This window comes from Macadamia integrifolia, chromosome 13 (assembly GCF_013358625.1).
Source record: "Macadamia integrifolia cultivar HAES 741 chromosome 13, SCU_Mint_v3, whole genome shotgun sequence".
NCBI classification, from domain to species: domain Eukaryota; kingdom Viridiplantae; phylum Streptophyta; class Magnoliopsida; order Proteales; family Proteaceae; genus Macadamia; species Macadamia integrifolia.
Genome location: NC_056569.1, coordinates 7,657,788 through 7,685,737, shown reverse-complemented (window position 1 = coordinate 7,685,737; position 27,950 = coordinate 7,657,788). Strand labels below are relative to the sequence as shown.

General features: G+C 35.6%; 1 protein-coding gene and 2 long non-coding RNA genes across 3 annotated transcripts; 2 read left to right on the top strand and 1 right to left on the bottom strand.

The window, feature by feature from the left end:
* LOC122059975 (kinesin-like protein KIN-13B) lies at positions 1-7,870 on the top strand. The gene is made up of 12 exons (XM_042623086.1): positions 1-460; positions 558-791; positions 1,382-1,576; positions 1,710-1,817; positions 3,817-3,894; positions 3,987-4,068; positions 5,254-5,413; positions 5,501-5,803; positions 6,266-6,484; positions 6,575-7,073; positions 7,158-7,223; positions 7,301-7,870. The coding sequence occupies exons 1-12, from the start codon at positions 284-286 to the stop codon at positions 7,475-7,477; spliced, it is 2,298 nt and encodes a 765-aa protein (XP_042479020.1). The 5' UTR covers positions 1-283; the 3' UTR covers positions 7,478-7,870.
* Positions 7,871-14,886: 7,016 nt separating this feature from the next.
* On the bottom strand, positions 14,887-20,157 carry LOC122058698. Its single transcript, XR_006133879.1, has 2 exons — positions 20,062-20,157; positions 14,887-15,168 (listed from the first exon to the last, which is right to left on the bottom strand). It is a non-coding gene; the product is annotated as an uncharacterized LOC122058698 (long non-coding RNA).
* A 1,612-nt stretch (positions 20,158-21,769) lies between these two features.
* On the top strand, positions 21,770-23,443 carry LOC122058816. The gene is made up of 3 exons (XR_006133945.1): positions 21,770-22,312; positions 22,394-22,647; positions 23,067-23,443. It is a non-coding gene; the product is annotated as an uncharacterized LOC122058816 (long non-coding RNA).
* The last annotated feature ends 4,507 nt before the right edge of the window (positions 23,444-27,950 follow it).

Here is a 27,950-nt window from a genome sequence, read left to right as displayed (position 1 = left end):
GAAGAGCTCGTTGATTTGATTTTGAAATTGAAAAACTCAGGTGAAGCCAAAATCTCCTCCGAATCGGATATCCTGCTCCATTTCGAATCCCTCTCTCCCTCTCTCTTTCTCTATCCTCATCTATCTTTATGTTGCTTCTCTAGTGTACGGCCGGCCGAGACGTGCGTTCCTAAACCACAGCTTGATTTTGACTTCCCACCTTCCGGGAGAAAGAGAGTGTGTGTGTATCCCATTCCCATCCTGATTGTTAGACTAATCAGATCGAGGAGTTGAGACTTGAGAGATGAACGCAATCGGGAGACAGATGCAGAGATCGGGTACGTCCACCGTCCACCATCAGCGTCAGTACTCCGACAATTTCTCAGAGACCTCCACAAATGGAAGATGGCTTCAATCTGCTGGTCTTCAGCACCTCCAGTCCTCGAACGCAAATGCGAATGCAAATATTCCTGGTCCACAGGTACTCGATCTCTTTTTCCTTTCCTTTTTTTGTGGACATTGGATCGATCAGTCCGTTTTCAGATGTTGATCGTTGTTTTCCCTTGAATTCATGACAGGACTTCGGTAATTATGGCGGCGGTGGCGGTGGAGGAGTTCAGGGATCAAGATCGTTTTGGAATTTGCAGAGGAGCGTTAATGGAGGAAATGAGCTTTACTCGGAGCCTTCGACTCCGCCACTTGATTCTAGGTCGTCTAGCCTGAGGAAGAATGGTGACGACCAAATGTCTCCCGGTGAGCTCAGTCCTGGTATCTTGGATCTGCATTCGTTTGATACTGAGCTACTTCCGGACGTAAGTTTCTTTTCATCTTCTGAACTATGAGTTAAGTTTGGGTTGGGTAAATTTTAGGGCTGAGAAATGGCACTTTTGTGCCTGCATTTTGTGTTTCTTATGATTAATTGTGGAGTTCTATTATCTAATATGATGAGCTGAAGCCCTGATTAGACAATTTGCTTGCCATTTGAAATTGTGATTTCAGTTTCAGTCTGTTGAAATGTTCTAATGTAGAGATACCTCTGTTTTGCTGGTGTCATTTTGGATATCTTGAATTTATTGTTGATGAATGCAATCAATTTAGTTCCAGTTTCTGCTGGTTTGTTTCTTTATCTTTTGATAAATTCGATGATGTCTTTCGCTGGATAGATGATGCTTAGCTGCTATGCTCGTATGCAAAGTATGTGCCTCCAATGGTGTTCGACTAAAGAGCCAGTGTGAAATTTTGGATTGATAGGAGTTGCACTTGTCACTTAAAATATCTGATTCATCTTCCTTCAGATCTTGTGTCGTTTTACGCCCACTGAAGTTTGACATTCTGTTCAAGTTTGGGAGAACCTATGACTACAAATGCTATTCTGACATATTTTTCTTTATATCTTCATTAGGTTCCGGTTCCTGCTCAATATGATAATTCTACTCTTTACCATGCTGCTCGGGGCAGAAGCTTTGATGACTCTGAGCATTATCTTCCTACCAGCAAACAAATAATTAAAGATCGTGTTCTTCCAGAGAATAATCTTCTGAAAAGCTTACCAGCTGATAAAGAGAAGACTAATTCTGTTGCTAAAATCAAAGTTGTGGTATGCTATTTTCCTGCTTTTGGGTTCTCCTCCTCATTTTTCTAGTGACTAGTGGCTCTTTCAAGCACTTTGATAGGATAAATTCATGGCCAACCTACCAGATTATCATGTCTTACTGATGGACCGAATGCAGGTTCGCAAGAGACCTCTAAATAAGAAGGAAACAGCCAAGAAAGAGGAAGACATCGTAACCATAGAGCCGAGTTCCAATTTTCTTACTGTTCATGAGACTAAACTGAAGGTTAGCTTATTATGTTGTGATCTTCTTCTTCTTCTTCTTTTTATTTATTTTTATGTTTTAATGTTTATGGGGAAGGCAACTGCAACATGACGAATTGTATCTTTCTCTTTTTTATTCTTAATCTTAGTGGTATTTATTGTGTTCTTAAGCCTCATAGCCTTCTATATAAATTACTGTTCGGTTTATTCATTGTCTGGTGGAATACATATTTCTGTTATCACTTATACTATCCCCTTTCGTATGTCACGTGGTGAAGATTGAAGTACCTTTGCAATCATACTCTTTCTTCTGAAGAGAAACTAGACACATGTTTCATTTGGGACATGAGGACAAAACATTGCACTAAACTCCAAATTCTAATCGATGCCAATGAGGATTTAGTTGGATATTCCTACACTTCATTTACACACAACAGTGTCAGTTGGATTCAGTATCCATCTTCTCCCCCCCCCCCTTCTCTCCAATTCTGTAGTGAAACTTTATTAAACAAGAAAAAATATATACAATAGAATTTTGAAATTCCAAAGGGTGGAGGGATTAACAAAGAGCAGTCTGTGAGCCATCAATGACACCTGAAAACACAGGGACCCCCTCATTAAAGAAGAGATGGGCAGGACAACGCTGCCCAGAAGAGCTGGGAATAATAATAAAAAAAAGGTAATTGAGGAGTCCAAACTATGGTACAGGAAGAACCTCTCCAGCCACTTTGCGTCTGGAAGCTCTACTCAAGAAGTTATGGATATGACACTTGACTGATCGCATGAATTTTATGTTGTGAAATTAAGCAATCATTCAAGCAGATATCGAATATTTGGTGCCTATCCAGTGCTTCACCTCACTGGATGCCCTTAAGTGCTTGAGATTAACCTATATGTACATTTTCTTAAATTCTTTAGGAACTGCTTGCATTGAATTTGATATTTTGATGTGCCGACATATGTACTGTTTGAATGGCCAGAGGGGAAAGTAAGGAAGTTGACCTTCCAATTTATGTGTCCAGAAGATTTCAACTTGTCTTCTCTCTCTTATTGTTGATATTTATCACTGACCTGGACTGTGGTGGATTGTGAAACATTACATTCATTAGCAAAAATATATGAGTTGGAGCTTGTAACTGAAGACGTTATACTTTTCATGTAAATTCCAAATCATATGTGCTGTAAGCATTTCCAGAAAAAGAAATGTGGAATAAAGGATGAGTGTATAACTTTAAATGCTGGCTCTTCATCTTCTCAATTTCTTTGCACGAATTATATTGTTTTAGTAATACAATCTAAAAATCCAAATTATAGATATCAAATGCATGCAAGCATGCCCAATGATCAAATCTGTGATCGAATTGAGATAAAGGAGGCAGCTGTATTCTTGTTCAGACAATGGAAGGGGAGGGAAAAGAGATTAGATTGATCTTATTGGTAGGAAGAAGAGAGGAGAAGAGAGCAGAAGAGAAGAGAGGATACCAACCCCGTATACACTGCTCAATAGCACAAAAATTCTTAAAAAGATCTCATATTCTTTACTCAAATCATCTGTAATTGATGGGTGTGTATTACATAAATAAATACCTTTTAAAATTCCTAATTTGACTACTAAACTAAAAGAACTCCTAATCACTCTAATACACTCAATAAAGTAAATAAACTCAAAACAGAACTCTGTCCAGTTATTAAGTATTCTAATCTAATTCAAACACTTAACTACTAATCTCATCTACAAACTTTATCCCTAAATTATGGTTTTATATATTAGGCCCATTATAGTGAAACCCCAAAAAATATAAGGCCAACCTATACTAAACTACCCAAAGGTCAATTTCAGCCCATGGGATTGCCACCAGAACCTTATGGATCTCCCAAGCTTAGATATAGGCCTCCATATGGGATTAATGTCTAATGCAACTGCGTCATTCAGCGTGCAAGCTTCTCTAGATGGGGTCAAGGTGTGTAAAATATATTCTTGTTCAGACATTGACCAGATTCTAATTAGTTATTTTCTGCAGGTTGATCTGACAGAGTATGTCGAGAAGCATGAATTTGTTTTTGATGCAGTGCTGAATGAGGAAGTTTCAAATGATGAAGTGAGTGTAGAGCATAGAGCAAATATGCAGGATATGGTGCCTCAGCATCACTCTTATATATTGTCATGGTGTTTTTTTTTCTGTTGATATAGGTCTATCGTGAGACTGTGGCACCTATTGTTCCAATAATTTTTCAGAGGACCAAAGCAACTTGCTTTGCATATGGGCAAACAGGTGAGTGGTGGAGTCTAAAAAATTTGATGTGTTATATTCCTTGACATGCTCGCTATATAACAGTTCATGAACCAAAAATTTTACATATGAATGGGGAAGTCCCTTGTCCACATTTTTCTTCTGTATCTTGGGAAGCATTGACATGTTGTGGTCTAATTTTTGTTCACTTCTATCCATTCAAAATTTTGTGGTGCACATAATATACATGCACATGGGTCTTCTGGTCTGATGTGCATGATTTGTTGCTCAAGTTTGTCTTGCTGTTTGGTTGTGGACAACTTGGCTGCATTGTCAATAGTGTCAAAGATATTGTGTTGATTTGAATACCCTTACTCCTTTCATTAATCTGGCAACTTTTGCAAACTGTGGATTTTCGATTTTATGTCTTCATCATGGAGCTAGTCTTTCATGAACCCATGTAGCTGATCCCATTTAGTTGGGATAGGCTAAGTTGGTGGTGTTGTCTTCATCATGAAACTACAAAAATATTCTCTCATATTTGCTTTTAACTTGAATATATTCGTGTTTGCTTCTACATTGTGAGAAGCCTGCTGATCTATTCTTGAATTTCAGTGCTTAGTTTCCTCACTGCAGCTTATGGCATTGTCTATAAATTGATTATCATTAGTTGCCAGTTCAACGAGGGATTGAATGACTGCTCAAGTATTTTTGAGTATTTGTAGGTTGGCACATACTTATCAATTAGATCACTTCATCCAGGTTAAACTTATTAATTATAATATTGAATCATCTGGGGGATGTATTTCTCTGGTTTTGAAGTGATCTTTGCTGAAACCCTCAAGGGGACTGATGAGCAGTGAAGGTGTAGACTTTCTGCCAAATAGTTAAACTTCAAAGTGAAAATGTTTACATTGCCTTTCTTTGGATTGAGCAACTCCTCATATGTTGTTACATAGTAATGTTTCCTGTACTGAATGGCCCATCATTATACAACTGCGCTCTTTAGATGTCATTGAAGTGAGTAGATTAGACAATCTGCATTTCTGCAGCAGTGCAGCTATGAGGTTTTCGTTTGGTATTCTTCTGAGTTCTGATTTGAATTTACCTCTATAATGGTAGCCTTAATAGTAGTTGAGACATACTGCTTCTTTGGTTAAATATCCATTGCTGATTTTCTTGCATCATGGAGCAGCAATTTTAAGTTGGTGTCTCATTTTCATTCAGGGAGTGGGAAAACTTATACAATGCAACCTCTGCCACTGAAAGCATCACAGGATATCTTGAGATTAATGCACCATGCTTACCGTAATCAAGGTTTCCAGTTGTTCGTGAGTTTCTTTGAGATATATGGTGGGAAGCTTTTTGATCTTCTTAATGATCGGAGGTTAGCTATAATTAGGCATCTTTAGGTAGACAACTATTACAACTTTCCAAATTTCAGTTCCTTGGACTTAGTACTCTATTTCTGCAGAAAGCTTTTCATGAGGGAGGATGGTAAGCAGCAAGTCTGTATTGTTGGTTTGCAAGAGTACAAAGTATCCGATGTGGAGACAATCAGAGAGTTTATTGAGAAAGGAAATGCCACGAGAAGTACAGGCACAACTGGTGCTAATGAGGAATCTTCCCGCTCACATGCTATTCTTCAGCTTGTTATCAAGAGATCTGCTGATGGAAATGAATCAAAGCCTCCCCGTGTTGTTGGCAAGCTGTCATTTATAGATCTTGCTGGAAGTGAACGTGGTGCAGATACCACTGATAATGATAAGCAGACAAGGTAGGATTTCTCTGACATTCCATTTAGTTTGGTTAAGGATGGTACAGTGGCTCTATGGTTTGCCAGAGTCATGGAAGTACATATAATCCATAGGTGGGCTATAGTATCTTTTTTTATTGGGTCAAACCAATGAGAATCCAATCGTGAAAAAGCTCTAACTGTTAGATGATCTTAATTCTCCACTTTTTGGCTTTGTATTTTGATTGTCAATGAAATATTGTCAGATAGTGATCATACTGTTAACATCTGGGAGGTTGAACTTATCCGACTTTTGTTTGGCTTCTCCCAATTAGATCTTCTGGTTCACATCCATAATGTACTGGGTGACTTCCCCGCCTCTGCCGTGCTTCTGCTTTGCTGCTTGTAGAACTTTGTTTCACATGATGTCCTATAGATGTTCTCTTGTCATATGTATTCGGTCTATGCACCTAATAGCTGGAATTAAAAAAATTGGTGGTGCAGAATGGAAGGTGCTGAAATTAATAAAAGCCTGCTTGCATTGAAGGAATGTATTCGAGCACTTGACAGTGATCAGGGACACATTCCTTTCAGAGGGAGTAAATTGACTGAAGTTCTTAGAGATTCATTTGTTGGTGATTCACGCACAGTTATGATATCATGCATTTCGCCAGGCTCAGGATCATGTGAACACACTCTCAACACATTAAGATATGCAGACAGGTGCCATGGAATCTTGTTTGTCAGATGTACGACACTACTTCTCTGTTTTAATCTGTACTTATTTGTGTGTAATATATTTTTATTCCCCAGGGTTAAGAGCCTTTCAAGGGGGAACACCACCAAGAAGGATCCTTTATTGTCTACCATTAACCTAAGGGACTCAACTGCTGCATCCATATCTTCAGTTTTTCCAGCTGCATCAAATTTTGAGAGTAACATCTCTGATGTTCCTAATGAAACAAGCAGATTTGGATGGTCCAGACAGATTGAGAGAGAAGCTTCTCCCTCTTTTAATCTGGATCGTACACCTAGTGGAAGGGAGGAGGGCCCTTATGCTTCAACTGTATATTCAGATTTCCTCAAGGATAATCAACGAGATAGGTTTGGAACTACCATTGAGGATTTTGATTACTCAGAGGAATTCTATGAGCAGAGGCCACTGCGAAAGACTGGAAAGCCGGAGACCTACCAATTCTCTGGTGTGGATGACAGGGCAAAGAGAACTCACACACAGGCAAAAAACAAAAACTTGCCAAACTTCAATGCTAACAACTCACAATCAGATGATGATCTGAATGCTCTCTTAAAGGTATGTCTTAAGTATGGTCTGGTGTCAGATACTGTTTTTCTCATATTTCTTATGTTTTTTGATGACTGAATTGTGTGGTTTCAGGAAGAGGAGGATCTAGTATCTGCTCACAGAAAATTGGTTGAGGAGACTATAGATATTGTCAGAGAGGTTTGTGACCAGCTTATTTCGCTTATCTGGTGTTTGTGATGCACTGATGCTTAATATATCTGATTCTGTTTGTGTAGGAGATGAACCTGTTAGTTGAAGCAGATCAACCAGGAAATCAGCTCGATGATTACATCTCTAGATTGAACACTATTCTTTCCCAAAAGGCTGCAGGGATATTACAATTGCAGAACCGCTTGGCTCATTTCCAGAAACATCTGAATGAGCACAATGTTTTAGTCTCATCTGGTCTTTGATTTCATGGGACTAGTTGAGTGGATCATTGAGGAGATATGTACTTATAGATCCTTATTTGCCAATCCATGTGCAAAAAACCTAGTATCCATGGTAATACAGATATATGGCGTCGCTGGTGGTGATATGTTCCCGTCGAAATAAGGTGTTTCAGTGGGGCAGTCTTGATGGTTCCATTTTTCAGTTGCAGTTCCTAGTTGGATGATCTGTGTTCGGTTTCACAGGTTGAAAATTTTCCAGTAGTGTAAGGCATTGTTACTTCTTTGTCAATTGTTATCAATCTGTTGTAGTTATCATACACTGCTATTTATGTATGCTTATTGGCTCTGTTTTTGTAAAGGAATTTATAGGAACTCTTGTGGATAAAAAGTTTTCTTCCATTTCTTTTTGAGACAGTGAGCTGTTTTCAGGTACTTGTGCTGCATTATGTAGCCTCAAAAATTTTGTGACAACCGAGCCTTTTGTTGGTTAAGCTTAGTAAGTAACACAAGTCTTGGACATTTGGACAGGTCATGAGGTCAAGTGATTATGTAAGATAGTGGCTTTACTTGTTCAGATCCCCTAACTTGTTCTATGTTGAAACTGCTTGACCCTCAGAACTTGTGGGAACTGAGTCAACATGTACTGTTATATGTGTCTCAAGAGGGATTTGTGCAAATTTCAATGGAATGGTTTACATAAAGATAAAAGTTGAAGGATCAAAAACAGGATTAAACTGCTAATGATCCTATGAGATGTTTCTGTCATGAAGTGAATCCAGTTGACACCTATGTTGGATGCTTGGACCTTGCATTGCATTAATATACAGGTGGAAACCAATATTTTGAATGGTTATCACAGAAGCTGTTGTAGAAAAGATCAACCAAGACTTTATTCTCTATTTATTTATTTATTTTGATGTAAGCGTTGTTCTTAAACTTTGAGTAATTTGAGTTATGGAGGATGTAATTTCATCGAAGGCCAATGGACACAATTTTGCCAAACATGGGTACCTGCAGGCAGCAGCCATGGTCTTAAGAAACAGAATCGGTTGAATCTGATTTCTGATTCTGGTTGATTCCTGTTTCAAAAAATCAGGATTTTTCTAGGGTTTCGGCAAAATCGGAATTGGAATTGCTGAAAGTGTTGATTCCGCTTCCTCGAAACAATGTTTGGTTAATCACTGGGAGAGGTGGATAGCAATAGCTACACCTGACTTACTGAATACCCATTGCACGAATGTGTTTAGAACTAAGTTTTGTCCGGGAGGATATCCTACTTAGTTTCCGAAAGTCCTGTTTGGAAGATCTGATAGTTGATTTATTCCAATTTGAGTGGGCATCAGGATGAGCACAATTTCTGCAACTAAAAGCATTTTGTTGTCTTTATTTAGCTTTCTGTTAGCTTCGACTATACGTTATAAAGATCTAAATTACTACTTGGAGATTGGATGGTGTATAATGGACATTTGCTGTTTGTTGATTCTAGGATTTATTATTTCAAAAATTTCACATTCTTAACCCTGAATTCATTAATGTGAGGAGATAAGCTGAGAGAGTTGGAGAAATCCATTTATTTCATTCTATGGATTTAAATAATGGTACATGAAAGTACAAGTCCCAGATTTAAACAATTTTCCAAAGTTAGCTGATGCAATGAATTGCACTCGAGTTGATTTCCATTGAATGGCTCATTGTACTTTTACTGCTTACTACAAATCAATTTGTAGATATATATAGTACAATTTGATGAATTTAATGAGAAAAGAAAACGAATCTAATCTTCCCAACAATACCTTTGATCTTCAAGAGCTCATTACCAGATGTGGAAGTTGTCTCTTCAAAGTTTATTTTTCACCTGGAAAGTTCCAACATTTATAGTAGCTTCCCAATTCATTGCATTTTATTTGTCATTAACATTTTTTAGGGCATGTGGACTGAAGCTCTTTAGTACTATTCTGCATTTCCATTCTATTATTCCATAATGGGATCTGTTATTTTTCTTATTTGATTAAAGGGATAAACCTAGTCTTTTCTTCTTTGTTGGTTATAGGGTGGCAGTTTTGAAGAGTTGTGTGATTTGTCACAACAGGATTTTTTTTTTCCTGATAAAAACATATTTTGAGTTGGATTGATTCTTTTGCAACCCAAAATGTGCAAATGACAGCTCTTGTCTATCCCTTGTTCAAAAAGCCTGGAATGGGACTTCCTGAAAAACTTCAGAGTCAGAAGTAGAGTGAGAAATGTGGGCACAACCATTGGGAAATGTCTCTCACTGGGTCAACCAGGAAAACCTTATTTTTTTTTAATGCCACTTTATATATGTGGTTTCTCCTTCATTTTTTAGACCCCTGTCATAGCACTTATCTAAGTACCTTGCCATTGACACCACAAAATCATGAATCTGAGAAATATCTGTTGCCAGTTCTTGCTCTATTACATGCCCATTATCTTCACAATCATTTTTGTCTTTGGCCAAAAGAAACCAACCTTCCACCGTTTGCGAAAAAATCCTCTGTGGTAAGTGATGAGCTGACAATAAGCATCCGGCTGAGAAGCATACTGGGGCCCTCACCTCTCACCACAGAGGATCCAGACTCAGCTTGTAGAGTTCCGAGGCAGAGAGTCTTTTAAATCATCACATTAACATCCTTAGCTTGAAATTCAAATACCATTGAAATTCTTGAACTGAGCTTTGATAATGTGATTTGGTCTATGTCAGATTCAAGTTCCATTACCGAGTTCTCTACATTACCTGTGTTGGGACCAACTACCATATCCATATATCAGATGTAAGTTGTTCTGGGACTACATGGGAAACCCAAGCCCATCAGGAACTGGTAGATCAGACCAGGACTGTAATGGGACATGTTCAATTGCTACCAGAGATTTCAAAAAGCAGACCCGGTTTCAAACTGAACATAGATCTGGTTCATTACTTGGGATTTAAAATCTTTTTTTAATACGAACCAGGAAGCTAAGTGTGAACTAAGAAACCAGATAAAGGTGGCTGGTTCTTGTTAAACCCGGTATAATTAGTCACCTGGCAAATTTTAGCAAGATTAATCACATATTCCCACCATCTATTACCAATCCCTCAAGCATCAAGGGATTCGGCTCTATCAGTTTGGTTGGTTGTTGCGGATAGACGGCACCTGCCTCTTACTTAGACCAGTGTTCTTCTCATTATGTTTCAAAGGAAGCTAATCTTGTAGTAGACTATCTTACAAGGAGAGTTCTATCTATTACGGATATGATAGTATAGCTCAATTCTAATCATTGTTTATCTGTAAATATTGTTTTTTTAGGTGAATTATAAATACATTAAAAGAAGGGGAGGAGAAATATAGCCCCAAAAGGGGTTATACTTTTACAGATTTCAAGAGTGTAATCTGTTCACATCAATATATTATTTTTAACACCCAAAAAAAAAAAAAAAAAAAAACTAAACGAAACCTTGCATTGTAAGTTTTCCATCCATGACATGTATGACAGGACCATATGTCATTCCTTAGTTTCATAACTCTTTTGTTTTCAAAATCTTGTGTTTCACATGTTTTTCCATTTTTTTTTTTTTTTTCTTTTTTCTGGTTTTAGCTGTTTTGTATTCAAACCTTATGTTTTCGTTTCATTTTAGTTGAATGAAATTTCTATTTACCAAAAAAGGAAAAAAAAAACCAAGAACTTGGGCTTTACATGTACCCAAAAAAATTGGCCCCATTTGATACTAGGTTCCCCATGGTCCTGCTTCCTTCCACTCTTATTTTGGCATAGAGGCACAAGCTATCCCACAAGGGGTTTTAAAACAGAAACCGACCAATTGAATATCTCTTTAATTTGATTTAGCAGTGATGTGGATTTTAATTTGGTCTTAGGCAAGAGCAAAATTAAATCGATTTGAAAGTTTTAATTGCCCACGAGATTGCTAGCCTAGTGGAAAGAAGTCCTTGTCTCATCACCGTTCGAGTTGGTTGGTTACGAGTCAACTATCACTTGTTGGTCCTGCAGAAGTGCTACTTGCGTATGGAGGCTTCGTCTTGGGGTTATGATCATTATTATGGAGCACCCTTTTTTGTACAAATTTTTTTTTTTTTATATTTTTTACAAAAAAAAAAAAAGATTTAGAAATTTTAATTTGGGGGTTTTGGGTTTTTCACACATTCACTCTCTCCTAGGCAAGACCTATTGATGTCATTAATTTTATGGAAAAAGTTCTTGGATCAACCATTGGAGTGGGGTATGCTAAGTATATATCTATCTATCTCTTTTGCTGAAGTAGGGTTTGCTAGTATATATCTGTGTCTACTTATTTCCTCCTCACATGAAATGTCCTCGCTGTTCTCTAACTTATGAAACCATTTTGAGGTTCGACGTTCTTCTATAGTGCTTGCGCAAAAGTGTCTCCCAAAGATTTAATACATAGACCATGCTCCCACAACCCTTAAATTTATAAATTCTTAATTAGTTTAATTTTACCATAGAAAAAGTAATTAAAGGCAAAATATATGAGCTAATTTTTTAATCTCTTTTAGGCTTGACGGTCGGTTATTTAATCTAAAGATCAGTCAGGCCCCATTCGTTTACCAAGAAAAAAGGTGTGGGAAAATAGAGGAAGTGAGACCCACTGTAAGCGGGGTGAACCGGTGAGAGATCAAAAAGAGGAGGAAAGGGCAATATGGAAAATCATGGGTTTATGGACCTCACATTACATAAATGCACTTTCCCTTGCCTTTCCCATAAAATTCTATCGAAAATGACAAGAGTTTTTTGGAGAGATGGGGGAAGGAGAATGGAGCTGCCACATCAACCAACAGTCCAACTGGCTCATAATTACACCAAAAGTTGTCCCCTTGCGTTTCACCGTTGGAAATGCATCAAAACAACCATGTTTTTTGGGATTTTATGAAAAAATTCCAAATTATCCAACCCTATTTTTACCTTGTCCTCTTTTCATCATCAAAACAAATAGGGCCTTATCGGTGCGTATCGTGTCATATCGGTGCATATCATGATGTATCGACTGATACATATTTGTATCGATAGGCATTAACACAATACATACCGATACGCTACAGAGAATTTTGGGTCATCTTTTGTGCATCGGCGTATCGTACGTATCTTATCGTATCATACCGTGTCCGTATCGATACATACGATACTCTGCGATACGAACTTTTAAAAATCTAAATATTCCCGAGAGTATCGGTATGTATCGAAGGTATCATGCAGTATCGAGCCGTATTGGTGCGTATCGGTACGATACGGCTACTTAAGTGTGAATGTGCCTTTTGTTGTTTGAAACAAACACTTCACACTCTCACCAACAGTTTTCTATATTTTGCTTCTTTCTTCCCCTTTGATTCACACACTTTTTTGGAGACTCAAATGGTAGATTGAAAGAAACATTGTGGAAGTGAATGGTTCAAAGAATGAGAGAAACATAGTCCAAGAAGAACCTTGAAGGCTTGAACTTGAAAGTTTAAACATTTGAATAGTAAGTTCTTGAATCTTTATTCACTTTTTTCAACTTTAACTTTAGATTTTGAAGTTTTTTTTTATAAATCTAAGGTTCATCATACTTAGAATCACATTTTGTACATCATTATTACATGAAATCATTGGATTTATAAAGATTTACAAACTTTTTTCAAGAGAAAATGAAGGTTTCAATTTTTTTCAAATTTCTTAGATCTACTCATGCTCAATGGCAAAAAATATTTAGATTTTTTATATGTTACGTAAAAACAAGTGTTCTACAACCTCCATGGAAATTTTTTATTTTTCTCAAAAAAATATATTTTGAACATTTTCAACGACATTCTTCATGGCACTCATCACAATGGCAATGACAATGAGGAAAGAAAAAACTGTAAGAAACTCAAACCTCATCATTTTGAACATTTTCAACTCAATATATTTGTCTATCAATACGATAACCCCTACTTAAGTATTTATGCATTCTACATGTTATATATAACTTTTTTTAACTGTTTTTTTATGCAAAAGTGTATAAAAATGTGTTCCTTATTCATTTATGTGCGTATCTTTAGCGTATCTTTGATACGATACGATATCCTCCGATACGTATCTTAATTTTGACTGACCGATACAAAATCAATACCAATATTTTAATCCTTGGCCTTAGGGATTGATTAAGGCCTGATTCCCATGCAAGACTGTTCAAGGACTGACTGATTAGATAGAAGTCTGATTTTGATCCAAGCAAGCAAGATCATAGCCAAATAGTCTGGTTTTGTCCTAAACATGTTATGTCTTGAGCACGATTATAGAAGTTGAATTGGGACGAGACGGTTTTTGGAGATACCCTCATTCATAGGGTCTGAGGTCCACAATTGAAAGGTCCGATTTTGATTGAGCATGATCCTTCTCAAAAAATCAAAATTCTTGATCAATAGAAGAACGATATCATCAGTTTTTGTTTAATAAGATATCAAAGTAGATGATTAACTCATTCTATCTTACAATGATCGTAGAAAATCTTTTGATAACATTTGTTTTTATTTCTCAATGATATCTCACAATTGAAACAATGCATTGAATCCTGTGTATCCATTTAATAGATGCACATTAATATCTTCCTTTTATAAAATAAATCGATTAGAATCAGATTGGATCACACACTTTTACCCCTTGATTTTCATTATTTATTTTATCCTTAATCTGCACCATGTACTGATCCACCAATACAGAATTGCTCAAGACCGATACTGATTTGGAAGATTCTTTCAATCTGACACTGATTTCCTGAACCGTGTTCATGACACCGAGTCAAAGCCAATCCAAACCGACAGGTTGACACCCCTAGGCTCGTCTCTTTTCTCATACGAATTGTTCAAAAATCGGATCAGATCGGTCAGTATAAGTTGAATCGGATTGCTATTACCGAGATAGATCCTGATCCATTATTGATCCAATTCCTATCCACTGGTAAGATATAATGGTAAAATAGTCTTAAAAAAAACAATTTCTTTATTTATTTATTTTATATATTTTTTTTTTAAAGACTGCATTTGCTAGTCATCCAAAAAAATGTTTTTGGCATCTTTTGGTTTTATAGGAACAAAAAAATAAAATCTTTCGTTTGGTATCCACAGTTTGTTTTCCCTTTTTTTTTTTTAAATGAACTGGGTAAACAAAATGTCAGAAATGAGAAATGCATATTTCAACATTTGAGTTTCATTCCAAAACGGAATTTTGACACAGAAATAGAAAATTCTGATTTTGACACTAAACGTCGTTTCTGAAACAGAATGACTACCAAACGTGGCCTAAGAGTAATTCTCTCCTATCAGTCCGTTCCCAAGTTTTAAAACCTTGCTCATACGATCCTTAATTTGTATTTAGTTATGAAAAACGTTACTCAATCATTAGCTAAAATCAAGAGACAACAATAAAACAGTAACCAAACAAAATATATAATTATTTTTTTTTATTGATAATTGACCTTTTAATCCCTTCCAATGAAAAGATTAATCAGTCTTACTTTGAAAGAAGCATAGATCAAGATGACGACGATTATGAAACTAATGCAATATTAGTTCTTTGTTACTTAACGCATTTACAGTAGTTGTCAATGCATTTTGCTGTAGGGCACCCATGCCACCCGCCAACGATATGACAGTCATCGTCGGATAGGCATCGCGTTGGTGGCATTTCTTCCGCCCCATTCACTATCGACCTTGACATGTCTCCTCCTGCATATACAACAATAAACAATAACAATCTAAGTCTTATCACAATTTAATGGGGTCGATTACAAGAATTCGTATAAAAAAAAGTAAAGAAAACTGAAATCTAAATATAAAAAGAGAAAAAAAATAATAATAACGAGAGAGAGAGAGAGAGAGAGAGAGAGAGAGAGAGAGAGAGAGAGAGAGAGAGAGAGAGAAGGGGGAGGGGGCCTATCCTGTTGCCATGACCAAGACCAATAGAACCACTAAGCAAGTGAATTTTGGTGAACCTCCATTCTCCATGTCTTAATATTTGGGTAAGCTGTAGGAACATGGGAGCTGTTGGGCTTTTCTTATATAGGAGGGCTAGAGGACTACATCTCTCTCAAATCAGCAAGGACTTAGTATCTTCCTTTCAGTTTCAAAATAAGGAAAAGTTGCGTGAATAGTAATGAGAGTCTATATTAGGGAAACTATTTTAACTTTCCAATATTGTTTTATTGGAAAATCTAACAACTAGTGGATACCATAATGTGAACATTCTCTTCCGTGATAAGAAAAATCAGATCCTTCAAGGTGTGACTGGCCTTGATAACAAAATCAGATCCTTCAGGATTTGACTGGCAATGGAAGGAAATTATGTTAACCTTAGCTGTATATAGCTTTATATTTTGTAATATTACTTTTGTTTTGTATCCTTATGTAGATTTACCTTGTATAAGTTCAATTATTTGTATTGTAACCTTCTACATGTATATAAAAGGACCAAGTTTTCCGCAGGTCACAATAAATGGAAATCAATTGTGACTCCGAACAATAAGGGGGAGAGAGAGTTCCCATCTAGACCGTCCCATCATTCAGCCACTAATGAAGGAAAACTTTGTCTTATACAATGCACAAAGTTTTACCCCAAAGTTTATGTGGTACCAATGCTTACATGGTATCAAAGCCAACTGTTTTACCACAAAGAAAAAAGAGGAGGGGGAGGGGGAGGGGGAGGGGGAGGGGGCGGTCGGCTGTTTACCTTTTATGCCCTGCTCCGTTGCCTAATTTGCCTTTGAAAATCCCTAGTATTTTGCTCCCTTCTCTTTATCCCCATCTCACCTTGCACTCTTAACACCTTCGTCCTTGTCCTCATTCTTGTCAAAGGCCAGCTAGCAACCATCAAACCACAACAATCTACCTTCCCCCGGTTGGAATCGTGAAAAAATCCTCTGGGGTGACTATCCATGTGTCATTTGGATCCATTACCCAATTATGAGATGACGACATCCATAGCCATTTCTAAACTCAACTAATGCTAATAAATCTAACCACGGCTAGGTTGCACAGTTATTAAACTTAAATATAGTCGTAGTTGAGTTGACCGTTATAATCAGATTAATTGTTATGAGATCAGTCACCTCAACTCAGACAGAGATCAGTCCACCTATAATTTACAAGCCCGCATCAGCAAGGAAAGGGACCTATGGGCTAGTAACACAGACCAAGATATAAAGGGGATTCAACTAAAATCAAGTTAAGTAAATTAGAACACTTAGAGTTCATTTTAGATTTCCCTCCTCTCACAAGTATACTGATTTAAGAATTGGAGGATCCTTCCCGGAAACCACCTCTGGGCAATTTTCTTATCTGTGACTTTCAAGTATCAACCAAGCGGGAATCTTCAGTAACACCTTCCTTATAATGTGCTATCACGAAAAAAAAAAAAATATCTCAATCCAACTTCCAACTGTAAATTTATGGCCTCTGAAAATTTTAACATTTATGTTTTTTTCATTTTCAAAGCCAGGCCAGACAATAGGGTCCAACTCGATCCATCCCATAGATCTAGAAAAGTAGACCCAAAACGAGTGATCACATCATTCTAACTAATAAATGGTCAAAATGTTATGTCATTCCAAAGTTGGTGATAAATTGATTGGCTTCTTTTAGGCTGTGTTTGGTAGCCAAGAGAAGAAAAGAAAATAAAGAAAAATATCTAGAAAAAAAAGGAAAAGAAAAGAGAAGCAAAGAAATGAAATTGTGAGAAAAAAAAAATATCTATCTTTGGTTACCATTAGAAGAGAAGAGAAGAGAAGAAAATATATATATTTTTTTAATTTTCTCATGTTTTCTTGTATTTTTGGTAATAATTTTTTTTTGAGCAAAAGAAAACTTCACAATTCCCAAGGGGAATTTTGAAATTCAAAAACTAAATCTTCTCTTGAATCACAGCATGCCAAGCACAAAGAGAAATTCTTAAACCAAGAAAAAAATACAAAAAGTTGTATTTTTTCTTTTTTTCTCTTGGCTATCAAACATAGCCTTAAAGAAAGTTTTAATTGGACGTGGTTTCTAGCGAGTGTAACTAAAAAGAGTGCCTATGGCTACGGCTAAAAATTCATATATGGCTGCGTTTTTTTAAAAACAATGGCTACAAATGACTATAGCTACGATTTCTAGATAACACGGACATAAATATATGCATTTTAAGCCACAATTTATGTCCTTATGGCTGCAGTTTTTTAAAATTGCTGTCATAGATCCCACCCAAACTGTCTTATTTGGGCATTTTTCTTGTAGTTAATGTACATCCATCAATTATTAGATTTAGAAAATGAAGTATCAGGTAAGTCTTTTTTTGTGTTTTTGTTAGAATAGTATCAAGTAAGTCATGTATAATATTTACTCATTCGTAGGTTGTCTAGATGGTTAGGGTAAACTAAGGATTATGTGAATAAGTGCGCAGAGAGAAGGATAACTAGTAGAGTATAATAGAATCTTATAGCTAGTGGAGTATAATAGAATCTTACTCACTATCATCTTTTTAATTGTCAGATCCCCGTCCTTGCATCTCAACTGTTGGACTCATCAATCGTTGCAATCTTATATTCTCCACCACTACTAATCTCTTTATTTATATATATATATATATATATATATATAAATCTCTCTCCATCTTTGGTGATCATTCACTTTCTCTCCCCCACCTCCCTCCTCACCCTTTTCCCGTCCCATTTCTGTATCTCCCTCTCCAACCCCGGCCTCCCCCCTCCTGCAATACCTCTTCCCCAGTTCTATGACGGCATCAAACAAAGAGTACTTCCATAGAGAGAAGAGGAGGTTCTGCATTACCAAGAAGAAACCAATTTTTACCACCAAACAAAACGGGAACTAGCCCACACCAGGGGTTTTTAAACTGAAACAGCCCAATCAAACATCTCTTTGGTTCAATTTATTTAGTGGTGAGCGGATTTTGGTTTGTTCTCAGGCTAGACCGCTAGAGCAAAATTAGTCCATCAGAGTTTTAAAATTTTCCACAGGCCTTAAACTTGCATATTCTTAATTAGTTTTAATTTTACCATAGACCAAATATATTAGGGCCAAATATGTGGGCTCATTTTTCAATCTCTTTTGGGTTGACGTCAGTTATCTAATTGAAGGATCGGTTAGTCCCCAATTAACTTGCCAGGGAAAAACGGGTGGGAGGAAAAACGAATGGGATAATAGAAAGGCTAGGGCAGCTATAAGTGGGATAAAAAAAAAAAAAAAAAAAAAGAAACCATGGGTTTGTAGACCCCACATGACATAAATGCACCAAAAGTTGTCCCCTTGTTTCATAGGAAATGCATCCAAACAACTACGGTTTTTGAGATTTTATGGAAAAATTCCAAATTATGCCTCTCCTTTTTTCCTGTTACACTTTCTCCATAAAAAAATAAGGTCTTCGGGGGTTGATTAAAACCTGGTTCCCATGCAAGACTGTTCAAGAAGATTAGATAGAGGTTTTGATTTTGATCCAAGCAAGCAAGACCATAGCCAATAAGCCTAGTTCAGTCCTAGCAATGTTATGTCATGATCATGGTTTTAGAAGATTGGGGCCATGCAGGTTTTGGGAATATCCTCATTCATGAGGTCTGAGATCCACATCTAGGAATTGAAAGATACGAATAATCAACTCGATAATCAATTTCTAGAATTAATAGACCTACAAATCGTTCGTGAATAAATTGAAACCCTTCTTATTGGCTGATCATGATCTGATAACAATACTTTTTAAAAATTAAAATTTTTAATCAATGGAGGAACAATGCCACCAATTTTTGTTCAATAAGATATCAAAGTGGATGATTGACTCATTCTATGCTATAATAAATAATTGAAATAATTAGTTCAATCCTGTAAAACCATTTCGTAGAAGTTCATTGGTAATTTTTTTTTTTTTGTTGAAAGTTCATTGATATCTTTTTTTATAAAGCAAATTGATTAGAATCAGAATTGGATCATATACTTTTACCTGATGATTTTCATTTAATTCTTTTTTTATCTTTTTACCCTTGATCTGTACCCTGTACTGACCCACCAATATAGGATTGCACAAGATCGATAGTAATATTTGGATGATTCTCTTGATTCCTTGATCGTGAGACCGAATCAAAGCCGACCAAAACCAACTGATGGACACCCCTAGGCCACCCTCTCTCTCATGCGCGTAGATTAAAAAATCAAATCAAATCAATCCAGATCAGCTGGATTTGATCGAGACCGATCCTGATCCTTCATTGACCCAATACCAATCACTGGTAAGATATAAAGGTAAAATGGTCTGGAAAACCTTTTTTTTTTTTCTTAAAATCCAAAGTAATTCAACCCGAGCCCAATCAATACTAAGACTGATCCCAAGTTTTAAAACCTTACTCATATGGGCACACATGCAAAACAAGAGACAATCAATAAAACAGTAACCAAATAAAAAAAACTATAATTATATTTTTATTGATAAATGACAACAACAACAAACTAAGTCTTATCTCAACTAAATGAGGTCAATTACAAGAATTCATGCAAAATGAAAATAAGGAAAACTGAAGTCCAAATATAAAAATATAAATCAAGAAGATAATAACAAGCGAGGGGGGGGGGAGTGGGACTAACCTGTTGCCATGACCAAAACCAACAGAACCACTAAGCAAGTGAATTTTAGTGAACCTGCCTTCTCCATGTCTTAATATTTGGGTAAGCTGTAGGAGCATGTGCTTTTCTTATATAGGAGGACTAAAGGCTCCCTTTCAGTTTCTAATTAAAGAAAAGTTGCTGGATTAGTAATGAGAGTCTATATAAGGAAACTATTCACCAATTCCATATCCGATCTCTCATATTTGGTTTCAATATCAGCTTGGACTCTATATTGAATGTGATATACTCTTGGCAAGGGTCCAGCTTAGGATACACCTCACATTTAGAAGTATTTGATTGTAATCCTGTCTTACCTTAATATTTCATTGTAATTCAAAGTCTTACTTTGTATAGTTGAGTCGATTAGGGTTCTAAAGGGAAAATCCACCAGTGCAAACCATAACCTGATTCAATGCCTTGATCTGAAATCCTTCAGAGTTGACTGACAATGGAAGGGAAATGATGTTAGATTTTAGCTGTATACAGCTTTATATTTTGTATTGTATATATTTTGTGTAGACTTACTTTGTATACATCTAATTTTTTGTGTTTGTTCTTTTCTACATATATCATACTATTATATAAAAGCATGTACTCATGCTTGATGGCTAAACTTTTCTTAGACTACTTTATCCTTCTTATTTATTTAAATATCTTTAATTCTTCATTATCACTTTTCTTTATCTTTCTTATTTTTCTATTTTTTTGATACCCTTTGTTCTTTTTTATAAATATTAATTTCATTATTCATTTAAAAATTAGTTTCTTTAATAAAACTCCTACGCCTTCCCCACTCTTTCTCTAATATTTAGAAACTAATATTAATTTCTTTATTCCGTTAACAAAAAAATAATTTCCTTATTAAACTCTCACGCCTTCTCCCCCCTCTCTCTCTAATATTTAGAAACTAATATTTTAATAATTTAGTTTTTTATTCTTCTAAATATCTCACGTCCCTCTCCTTAATTTCTCCTCCTTTTTTTTTTTATCTCCCACTTTCCTTTAGTATATAATAATAAATTTCCTTAATCCCTCCACACACTCTCTCTAATATTTAGAAACTAATATTAATTTCTTTATTCAGTTAACAAAAAAATCATTTTCTTATTAAACTCTCTCGCCTTCCCCCCCCCCTCCTCTCTCTCTCTCTCTCTGTAATATTTAGAAACTAATATTTTTACAATTTAGCTTTTTTCTTCTTCTAAATCTCTGATCACGTCCCTCTCCTTAATCTCTCCTCCCCTTTTTTTATCTCCCACTTTCCTTTAGTATGTAATAATAAATTTCATAACTTCCCGGTAGTTTCCTTTTTATTCTAAATCACGGAAATAACTATGAAAGCCCACCTTCCTTTTTATCCAGGAACCTACCTAAGTCATTCTTGGTGCATCTTATTCGTTTTATTTGCAGGAAAGAGTTGCAGATTGCGATGGTTTAACCAACTTGACCCTAGAATTAACAGAAAGCCATTTACGGAAGAAGAAGAAGAGAGGCTCCTTGCAGCTCATAGGATCCATGGAAACAAGTGGGCTTTGATAGGCAGGCTCTTCCCCGGCAGAACCGACAATGGTGTGAAGAATCATTGGCATGTTATCATGTCTAGAAGGCAAAGAGAACGCTCCAAGCTCTTACGCAAGAGAAGCAGCTGCCACAATTTTTGATATACTTTTTTGGTGGAATTACAGAGCATGCTTTCAGATTTAGACGCTTGACGAACTATTAAATTGGTTTCACGCTAGGCATTCTCAGTGGCTATATATTTACGTATTTTGGCCTGCATGCAATTTGAGTATTGATGTGATGTCTAATAATATATAACTACTAGGTTACGGTGACCTAGGGAATATGAAGATGACATCCTTTAGTCTTTGTATCTTCTATTTCTTCATGGGACTAAAGATTATGATGACCAATTTGACGTTACTCTTTGTTTTTCTTGTTTTGCCATTTATTTCTATTACTATTTTTAGTCATTTGTTTCAATTGTGTCTGTTTCTCTATTCTTCTGATGTCTCTGACAATTTCTTCTTTATTTTCACTCAAATAACTTCTCATAACATTGTTAGGTGCTCCCAAGTTGATGGCAATGGGGCTTAGACCAAGAGAACTATTCTTCATGATCTCTACGAGAAGGAATGGCAGAATCCTTGGTACGATAATATCTACGTCCTTATCATAGATTAGTTGCCTCTGATTGCAAGTGGGGATAGAGGAGTCACCACCAATCCAAGTATATCTCACTTTATGTAAAAGCTGTTCGAATTCATCCTTTTGCGGTTCAATATGAATAAGCTTGAACTGGATTTTACAGTGAACTTGTAAAAGTAGGGAAAGACATTGAAGCTGCATATTGGGAACTTGTGATCAAGGACATTCAAGATGCATACAAGCATCTGTACCAATGTGATTACATCTCGCCTTGGTTATCACTACACAATTCTTACCCGTCTTTCTTTTTTGCCTCCCCACATGAGCTCAAGCAGCCAACCAGCTGCAACACAAACCTACTGGAGGGGTAAGGTTGAAATGAGGTTTAGGAATTTCAGCAAACAAGTTCATCGATTGGTAAGTCTCTTCTCTACCCCTCATTTCCCTTTTTTTTTTTTTTTTTTTTTTAATTCCTTTCTCTGTGGTTATTTTCATTCATTTTCTGCGATTATTTTTCTGGGTTTAACTGTGGAGTGGGGATTTTTTTTTTCTCCAAAGTTGCAAAGATTCTTGCTAAGTTTGATTTGGGGATTACAATCTTATATGTTCTTGGTGCATTACATATTTAAAATATTTTTTTTTTTGGGGGGTTTTCTAGCATTATTTACTTTTTTAATTCACTTTGGATGATGGATCCAAATCTCTTGGATTTGAGTATTCAGGTTGTTTGTTTTCCCAACTCTCATAATGTTATTGTATTGGCATCTTAACATTTTCTTTTTCTTTAATGTTATCTATGTTTATTTATTTATTTGGTAATTTGGTGGATGTTACAGAACTCCTCTATGAGCTTGAACTCATATTTAGGAGAGTCAAGATACCAACAACCCCATATGGAAGAGTAATGAACCTTTTCTTCATCACAGACCCCAGGTTTTTCATTCCTTACACGTTTCCCCCACACTATAATTAGCTAATCCTGAGTACCGAGAAGAAATCTGTTACTCATCTATCAAAATTTTCATTTGTAGAAGGAATTAATGCTTCCATTTTCATGCTTGTCTGTTTATTTTATTTTATTTTTTATTTGATTTTATGGTCAAGAGTTTGGACGGATGGGAAGTGGTCCTACATCGTGATACGGGTCATCGAAAATCCTTGGACAATCTGGTATTTATTTAATAGAGATGGGTGATGGCATGCCCTTCATGTAGTTTGGCTTCGTTATTTATTTATTTATTTTATTCTGTGTGATGTCTAGGCATGTTAGGGCCATAGTTAGCAAAAATGGGAACGGAAAAAAACCAGAGATGGATGGTACGGGTTTTAAATTTTTTTCGAACGATACGGTCAAATAAACAGTCAAAAAAATTGAGAACGGAAAAAAACAGAAAACGGACAATACGGGTTTTAAACGTGTAGATTTCAAACAAACAGGACCAAAAAAAGGGTAATATACTCATATAAATTAAAAAATTATTACATGAATATCTGCATCTAAATGTTCAAAACAACTATTGTATCCAACACTAATGCTTATATATCTCATGTCTCATTATAAGTTTTATGACATATAATTGAATATCATCCAACACCAATTCTAAATTCATGCACCACACATGTCCAAGTTTTATTGAGCAATGTGGCTTGGCTATGATGTTGTTCATTATTGTCAACATAGTCAACACACTATTGAGTAGTGTATGTTCAGTTTGAGTTGGGAGACTTCACTCTAGAAACATTTTTCAGCAAATGCATCAGTTTGTATCTCAATTTCAGGGTCCATACATTGATATTGAGTCAAAGGTGATATCATGAGAAATGTAGGCCATTGAGTTAGCTTCAAGTCGGCTAAAGGATCAGGTCGATTAGAGTTTGGAAGAGAGAGATATGGTCAATTAAGTACACATTATGTTCAACAAGTTAAGTCTTAAAAAAAAAAAACCAAAAAATGGGAATGCGTTTAAACGTGTTTAGAACGGGAATGCTTGCCGTTTGGAGTTTTTTTAAGTATCTTTGGGAAGCATACAGGAAAACGTGTTTTACATGGTAAAAATTGAGAACGTGTTTAAAACAGAGTTTTAAATGCGTTTTTGCAAACAGTGGTTAGGACATCCTTTTTGTTCATTTTTTTCTACCCTTATTTCTCTTTTTCTTACATTTTCATATAAGTAAATTATAAAAAATGCGAATATTTAGCCCCCCAAAAAATAGGTCGTAATCGCAGCTGGAAAAACCTCCTGACATTTTTCTATAGAAGTTCTGTTGTTTTGGTAAAAAAGAGCTCTTGCACAATAATTCTCTTCTCTCTCCCTCTTCCTCTTCCTTTTTTCTATTCATTTTCCGCTGCTGTTTATTCTAGGTTCAGCTAGGGAGTATGACTTTTTATTATTTCTCAAAGTTTGCGAAATTTATTGCTAGGTTTGATTTGGGGATTATAATCTGTTATGTTCTTAATGCATTGCATATTTATTTATTTTTGGTTTCTTGGCATTATTTATTTTTCTTTAATTAGCTTTGGATTTTTTAATATCAGAGCATGATATATTTTCATCTATTAATTTTTTTATTCCTTTTTTGAGTTCAAATGTTTGCCTATAGTAAGATTTTAGTAGGTAAGCATGTCGGTATCTTTGTCTCTAAACAAGGTTTGATGCTAGATTTGTCATAAATTTAGAGAGTAATTCATTTTGTTTAATGTTATTACTTGCTATAAATATAGTTTTCTAAAAAGTATCAGCACATAGGTGAGCTTTTGTGAATTAAACAAGTAAAATTAAAAAAAAAAAATTCTATGAAATTGGTGTTGACTTTTGTCAAAGGTTCATATAGGCTGCGTTTGGTTAAAAGGGAAATGGGAAATGAAGGGAAGTGAAGTGAAGTGAAGCGATTTTTTTTTCTTTCCCTTTTGAGTATTTTGGTTGCAACAAAAGTGAAGTGAAATTAATTTACCATAGTTGTTTGGTTGGATATAAAATTGATGTAAAATAGATGTAAATTTTTAAAAAACTAATAATCCAACCAAACTCCTCAAAAGAGATGGAAGGGGGGGGGGAGTACTTTTCAATCCATAACCCACGCAGCTTCTCAAAATTTATATTGGTTATGTGAATCAGGTCATTCAAGGTCTGTATCAAATCAAACCAAATGTCATCAGATATTGTGTTCTATCACTAACCAAAATAAAACCTTTTTCATTCTATATATCAAATGAATGCAACATAAATAAATATTTAAAATAATATAAAAGATAATAAAAAAGAAAACAGTAATAGATCACAAGTGATAACGACTAAAAGGCCCATTCCAAAAGTCTTTTGGTCAAAACAAACCCACTAGATCAGTAATGCTCCATCTGAATCAAACCCAAATCTTTTGGTCAAAACAAACCGAATTGATTCACGTGAGAGAGAGAGAGACAGAGACAGAGAGAGAGAGAGATCGTTGAGAGTCATGAGCGGGGTGAGAGTTACGAGAGTGGGAGAGATCGTGAGAGTAGGGTTTTTTTTTTTCTTCCTATTTTGGTGGGGAAATAAAAAGGGAAATTATAGTGGTTAAGTGAAATTTTTTTCACATGTAAAATATATTTCCCTTCCAATCAAACATCTAAATTTATTTTTTCTGGGAAAAAAATTCCACTTTACATAAAAAATTTGCATTCACCTTACAACCAAACAAAGCCATAGGTCCAATATATTGTAAACTAATATTGAGGTTACCCACAAATAAATGATTACTTATATTTAGACCGATTTTTTTTTTTTGTACAATTTATTTAGATAGATGACTGTAAGCAATATCAATCAAAATATATAAATCTCTCTCTCTCTCTCTCAACCAAAGTCCTCACGTGCATTTGCACGTGTCAGTTTTACTAGTATATATATATATATATATATAGTAAGATCGAGTTTTCCTAAGGTCACGGTGAATGAGAACTGTGACCCCAAACAATAGAGGGTTGAGTGAGAGATGGGTGAGAGAGGGCGGTCCCAAGGCAGGCCAGATGTATAGTCGAGGCCAATTCCATCTTGTAGATCTCAAAACGAGTGGTCTTACTGTTCGAACCGATAAAATGATTGAAATGTTATGCCATTCTAAAGTTGACGATAAATTTACCGGCTTCTTTAAAATAGTTTAATTGGATGTGGTTTTTACCCTTTTGGTGTCATTTTTCTTTTTTATTTTTATCTATTTAACAAAAATTATTAATGAAACCATTTTTTATTAAAACATAAAAATGGTTTGATAAATACTTGACAAAAATGATTTTTTGTGAGAAATAGTTTGGTATCTCTATGTGCAAAATAGTTTTTTAAAGAAATGGGTGAAAAGATTCCCTTCATCCATTTTTCTTATAACTCTCTTTCTCTACTTTGGACGGTAAAAGAGGGAACAAGGGGCTTGGATCTATAATTACAATGCAAATGGCTACTTTACCCCTCCATATTGAGCCTTTAAGCACATGTTCATTAAAGTCCAACGCAAAAACAACTGAAAATCATTTTTGACCAAAACACATAAATGAATCTTGATTTATTTTTGGTTTTTGTGTTTTACCAATTTTTTTTAAATAAAAACAAGCTTCATAAATGATACCAAATGCAGCCAAAACCATTTTTATGAATAAAAATGATACAAAGAGGGCCTAAAATTGTGTAACTAAAAGAGCTCCTATGGCCATGGCTACAACCAAAAATCCATATATAGCTATGAATTTTAAAAACCACAGCTATAGAAATAAATGATTCTGTAGCTGTGATTTCTAGATCACACCCAAAGTGCCTTATTTGGATGCTTTTATTGTAGTGTACCCATTAATGGATTCAAATCCTCTCCAATTGTCTCCGGACTTTTCATATGGATACATCCGAATACTTGGATAGTTGGATTCACGCAACCCTAAATGTTGACACACAATGCATGTGAGAGAAGGGAGAAAATTGGAAGAGCTGAGAGTGAGAGGATCCTAATTCTCCACCAACTAACTAGAGCTAGGAAGAACAATGATATCAGATTCTTTTAGTAATTTTCATTAAGTTTTCATTTTGCATAGAAATGGAAGAGGGTGTAAGATTTCCTATTAGGTGGGCTAGCATAGTCAAAGATTTGTTTCCAAAATCGGTTTAGTGGTGTTGACTAAAGATGGAGTAAGCAGAAAGAATCCAATATTATTAGTAAGTGATCTCTATGGAGATATTGAATTCTATTAGCACACCTTAATGGTATGAAATGTTTATTACTATGTGTGGACCTAAGGTATTGTTTCCTTAATGGGGAGGAAACCCTAATTTCTTTGCAGGGTTGGTTCCTACCCTCACCCCTATATATATAGTTATCACTGACCCATTAAGTGAGGCTAACGACCAAAAGCAAAAGGGAAAGAGGGTAGACCAGACCAACATTGATCGTGTTATACGAGGAGCATACAAGAAGACATAGAGGAGTTCTTATTCTTTAGCCATGGATTCAGGTATGCCTAAAACTTGTTTTTGTAGTGTTTGTCGTGCATGTTTATCGATCTTCATGAATCGTTCAACATTTATTTTTCTATCAATGGTATCAGAGCCTCGTTCATGAAAAATCGATTGGCTGTACCACCAGTAATAAAAATCAATTTCTTCTCCTCAAGTCGTTTTGTTTTGAAGAAACGAGAAAAATAATATATTATATATTATTACTAAATGATAAAACTAACAAAGTCAAAAAAAGAAAAAAAA

Excerpts from the sequence above, each read along its gene's own strand:
- LOC122059975 (XM_042623086.1), top strand. The coding sequence starts at position 284 with ATGAACGCAATCGGGAGACAGATGCAGAGATCGGGTACGTCCACCGTC. Across the intron at positions 792-1,381 it reads ATACTGAGCTACTTCCGGAC|GTTCCGGTTCCTGCTCAATA; the intron begins GTAAGTTTCTTT and ends TATCTTCATTAG. Across the intron at positions 6,485-6,574 it reads ACATTAAGATATGCAGACAG|GGTTAAGAGCCTTTCAAGGG; the intron begins GTGCCATGGAAT and ends TTTATTCCCCAG.